The sequence below is a fragment of the Nicotiana attenuata genome, unplaced genomic scaffold (assembly GCF_001879085.1).
Source record: "Nicotiana attenuata strain UT unplaced genomic scaffold, NIATTr2, whole genome shotgun sequence".
Taxonomy (NCBI): Eukaryota; Viridiplantae; Streptophyta; class Magnoliopsida; order Solanales; family Solanaceae; genus Nicotiana; species Nicotiana attenuata.
The window spans coordinates 603,091-608,064 of NW_017670501.1; the positions used below are offsets into that span (position 1 = coordinate 603,091).

The following is a 4,974-nucleotide window of genomic DNA, read 5'->3' on the forward strand; positions in this document are numbered from 1 at the left end:
GACCGGTGCGCTAATACTACGTGTAGCCCCTCTTCTGAGGAGTGATTACCGGGTATTGCACTGATGTGATCCATATTATTTGTAAACCTAGGACCCCCTTCCCTTTACTTGTTTTATTTTATTTTCAGAATTTTCCAACTATTTTCTCAAAATCTCAGCTTTTCTTTGTTTCTTCAAAACTTTAATTCATTTGCCTCCATATGTGATATTCCCTCATATTTGAAGCTTTTATTTTCTTACTTGTTCTTCGTACTTAAAGTCACAATTGTAGCATGGCCGGGAACCACAATAGTGGATCCTGAGGGGTGCCTAACACCTTCCCCTCGGGATAATTTCTAGCCCTTACCCAAACTCTGGTTTTCTAAATCAAATTCTTCCTAGTGTCCTAATGCACTTTAATCATTAGGTGGCGACTCTTCAATTCAAAATTCAATTCCCAAAAGGGAACGAGTTGTCCTCTTAAATGTCATAAACCCAATTTTGCGAGAAAAAGGGGGCGCGACAGCTAGTATTTTGGCAATCATTTTGTATATCACAATACAACATGCTATAGGTCTATACTCTTTCACTATAATTAGCTTAGCGGTCTTTGGAACTAGAGTAATAGCCGTACAATTAATTGGCATATACATTTTCCCAATTTTGAAGAACTCCTTAATAGCTTCAGTAACTTCTGCCTTCACATAGTCCATACTTGTTTGAAAAAGTAAGCATTGTATCCATCTACACCAGGTGACTTGTCATTCCCTATTGAGGATAGTCCATCATAAATCTCTTTTTCTGTCACTTCTGCACATAATCTTTGTTGCTGAGTGATGCATGGCCCTTTCCTGATAGTCTGCTTTTTAACTGCTGGCAGCACATAAGCTGTAGATCCCATCAAGCCTTTGTAGAAATTTACTATCTCTTCTCTGATTTCCTCTGGTTCAACAAGCTTCCTATTAGTGAGAGATGTGAGTTCTGTTATCTTCTTCCTTTGAGTCCTCTCTTTGATCAGTGCTAAAAAGTATTTATTATTGGAATCCCCTAACTTTATCCATCTTGCCTTAGCCTTTTGTTGTAAAGCACTTTCTTCTCCCGATGACCATTTCTCCAAAGACTGTATCAACTCTTTCTTTTGCAAGCAAGTCTGTATTATTTCTTAGATGTATTTGTTCTTGAGTAATCTTTAGATCCTGCCTTGCCTTCCCTATTTTCTGATTAATAGACTTGAACTCCTCATTATTCAGTCTCCTTAATATTGGTCTGAGACTTTTCAACTTCATCCATATGTTCTTCATCTTACTTGTGGATTATGTCTGCTGCCAGGCCTTCTTTACTATCTCCAAAAATTCTTTATGCTCAGCCCATATATTGAAAATTTTGAAAGGAACTTTGATGCTGCTATTAGAAGACACTATTGTTAACAACATAGGTGCATGGTCAGAAATGAAAGGCTCATCATACTGCATTATCAAATGCCCCCATGTCATCATCCATTCATGATTACCAAAGGCCTTATCTAACCTGCTATTTATTCTGTCATTGTTCAGTTGCTTATTTGACCAGGTATAATAGTCTCCTCTCCACTGGACTTCTGTTAGTAATAGTTCACGCATGCACTTAGAATATTCTTTAACTTCAGTATAAGTGATTGGATTGCCAAACATCCTATCATCTTGATACATTACTGCATTAAAATCTCCAGCTATAAGCCATGGTTTGTTCACGCCCATAGCTACATCTTTCAGGTTCTCCCATAATGCTCTCATGTGCTCCACAGCGTTAAAACCATACACTATAGTAAGATAACATTTAATATCTCCTATTTTACTTGTGATTTCACAATGAAATATTTGGGCTTCATCTCTCACCATTCTAACTTCACACCATTGTGGATCCCAGACCAACCAAATTCTACCATTCACTACAGCTTGGTAGTTATCATACATCTCCCATTTTGTTACTATTTTGTTGCTGATCTTCTTTGAATTGTGCTCCTTTGTTCTTGTTTCTATGAGTCTTGCTAGTCTAATTTTTTTTGTTTCAAATAATTCCTCAGCTCCTTTTGCTTATACCTCTTATTTATTTCCCTAACATTCCACATTAACCAATTCATTATATAGTTTTGGATCCCCTCCCCTCCCCCCCCCCCCTATCTAGAGGCAAGCCTTGATCTTCACTATGACCTCCATGTAGAACTCCAAAACTATGTTTTGTTGGTACAGAACATAGTATGGGAAAATTTTGAAGGTTGAATTCTAGACATGCAATAGCTTTCCCTCTACTCTTTTCTGCTTGCTTTTCTATTCTACTGGCATGGGTAATACTCTTCTCCTCATTTAATTGCTGGCTCTGTTGCTTGTTTTCCTTGGTTAGCTCTACTTGCTCTCCAATTGTTAGAGTTGTTTGCACATGACCTTTGTATCTCCATTCTTGTGTGATAGCTTTATTGTTCCTCTTTCTTTTATGTTGAGCATCCTTTTGCTTATCCCCTTTCTCCTTTTCCCTACATTTGTGCCCAACTATTTGACACACTCCACAGAAATCAGGTTTCCAATCGTATGTCACATGTCATTGGAAATACTTCCCTTTTGGATCAATCACTGTAATTTCATTAGGAAGTGGGCGACTAACATTTATTTCCACCAACATTCTCGCAAAGGATATCCTTGTTTGCTTTGTGGTACATTCATCTGCAAACACAGGAGTCCTTAATACACTTGCTATTCTACTCAAAGATTTATTGCCCCAGCAATTCATAGGCAAATTAGAAAATTTGGCCCAAAGTGGAATCTCAGTAGGAAATTCTTTACTGAAATCAAAGTCTGCTGACCATGGCTTCAAAATTATGGGTCGATTACTGATGATGTATGGTCCAGCATAATAAACAGCATGCATATCAGTTATAGAATTGAATCGGACCACATAATATCTCTCATCATGCAAATACAGTTCTGGTGTATCTATATTCAGCCAATTTTTGCTAATATACTTGTTCATAGTGTTGTACCCAGGTGTTTCTCCGATGATATAAGCAATTGGAGCACATTTTCACTTTTCTTCTTCTGGTTCTACTTCCTCCACTTCCAATTGCACCACAGTTTGACCATTAATAAATTGTGGTGGGATATAGGATAATGACATGCCATTAGTTGCAGATCTATTCCCTTTGAATAGATTTGTGCATGCACCCACCGGATTTGCTTCTTCTTCTGCTCGTTCAGCTAATTTCTGCATTGAATCACCGTTTCATTAGTTTTCACTAGAACTACTGTTTCATTGCCTTGCACTGCCTTCACCTCTGTAGTTCTCTATGGTATCACCTCTGTATTAGTCTTCATAGATTCCGTCATTTCCAGCTTCTTTGGCATCCCTCCAGTAGTTGATGTAGATCCTTTCTCCACAGATCTAATCTCCTCAGCCAATTGCACAGGGGAAGCCATTGTTGTTGTCTTAGGTGTTCCATCTCCTTGAATTCGAGCTCCAACTGAGCTCCCAAAAGCTACAATAGGTATTTTCCTAGGTCGTCCTCCTCCCCGACCTCTCGCTCCTGCCATGGCTACACCGGTGTATGTTTAGCTAATATGCGCTGAGAGCACGAGTGAAGGTAGAGAGAGAAAGCTTTTTTTACAGATCAATTGTTGTGACACGATGATGATCTTAAGATTATGCTAAGTTAACATAGTATAGATAAATATAATTTTTTTAGAGTTAGGTTATATTACTATATAAACTAATTATAATTATAATTTAATTTATTTTTTAATATATAGGACTTTAAAATCTATTACCTTACGTATATTCTTTCCTTATTTGAATTTTGTAATGCTACAACTAAATTAGGACATTGAAATCAACTAATATTTTATCTATTATGTCCTTCCCTATTTGAACTATTACCATTACGCAATTATTGTATTTCTTTTTATTTACGTTTAAAAGTATCTTTATATTTTGAAAATAATTTTATTTTATCTAAAACTAAATGTTACATTAAAAAATGTAATTTTAATTATTATTTTTTGAATATTTAAGATTTTAAAATCAACTAAAGATTTGATTATTAGATTACTTTTCTAAAATTTAGGATTTCTTTTTGAACCTTTTTGATTTTTTCAATTTATTTTAAACACGTAAGGAATGTTTATGCATGTTTTAGATTTAGTTCTTTTTCCTAATTAAAAAAATCAATATATATATATATATATATATATATATATATATATATATATATATATATCACCATTTCTTCTCTAGTATTCTTGTGTATGATGTGTAATTGAAGCTTTGAATAAACCATAATTGAGATTGAAATCATATCATATTTTTATTTATGATTCCTTTTTATGAACATTATCTTCTCAATTCTTAAATATCAATATTTTGTTATACAATTTATAGTATATATTTATGACTTTTCTGATACAAAATTAACTTACCGAGACAAGTCACACGCGCAACGCGCGTACCCGAAAACTAGTACTATATTAAAAGTACGAAGACCCTTAGCAAAATGTCGTTCACCTTTTTTATCCTTTAAAAATAACTTTCACATTAAGCGAAGTTATAATTTAATTATTTTTCTAATATGTAGAATTTTAAAATTAAATAAAATTTTTGTTATTAAATCTTTCCTTATTTGAACTATATAGAAATTCATAATATTTAGAACTATTGAAGTTTACTATAAATAAACAACTTTGACTTTTCTAGATCCATTTGCCCATAAAAAAACGTACTCCAAGATTTAGAAAAAGAAACTAATTCGAATTAAACTATAATTCCTTCAAAATGAGTAAGAAAGAAATTGTATGTACTTTTGCCTTTGAAATATGTTCGTTTCTGAAACCAAGCAGTAGCCAGGTGTAACGATCCAACCAGTCGTGTTGAACACTAGCGTGTGTTCGGCCGTTTGAGGCCATGAGCAGCTCCACTTCAGGTATTATGACTTGTACGCATGGTCGGAATTGAATTTCGGGAAGTTCGGAGTTG

The 4,974-nt window shown here is 34.6% G+C and overlaps 1 protein-coding gene across 1 annotated transcript; it reads right to left on the minus strand.

Moving 5' to 3' along the window:
• Positions 1–679: 679 nt before the first annotated feature.
• On the minus strand, positions 680–1,931 carry LOC109240279. Its single transcript, XM_019406909.1, has 2 exons — positions 1,320–1,931; positions 680–1,129 (listed from the first exon to the last, which is right to left on the minus strand). Exons 1-2 carry the CDS (start codon positions 1,929–1,931, stop codon positions 680–682), a joined length of 1,062 nt encoding a protein of 353 aa, XP_019262454.1.
• Positions 1,932–4,974: the final 3,043 nt, after the last annotated feature.

What these genes read in the sequence shown, in the direction of transcription:
- LOC109240279 (XM_019406909.1), bottom strand. Translation starts at nt 1,931, where the DNA reads ATGTATGATAACTACCAAGCTGTAGTGAATGGTAGAATTTGGTTGGTC. An exon ending in ATAAAGAATTTTTGGAGATA is followed by an intron (nt 1,130 to 1,319) that starts GTAAAGAAGGCC and finishes GAAATAATACAG; the next exon opens with ACTTGCTTGCAAAAGAAAGA.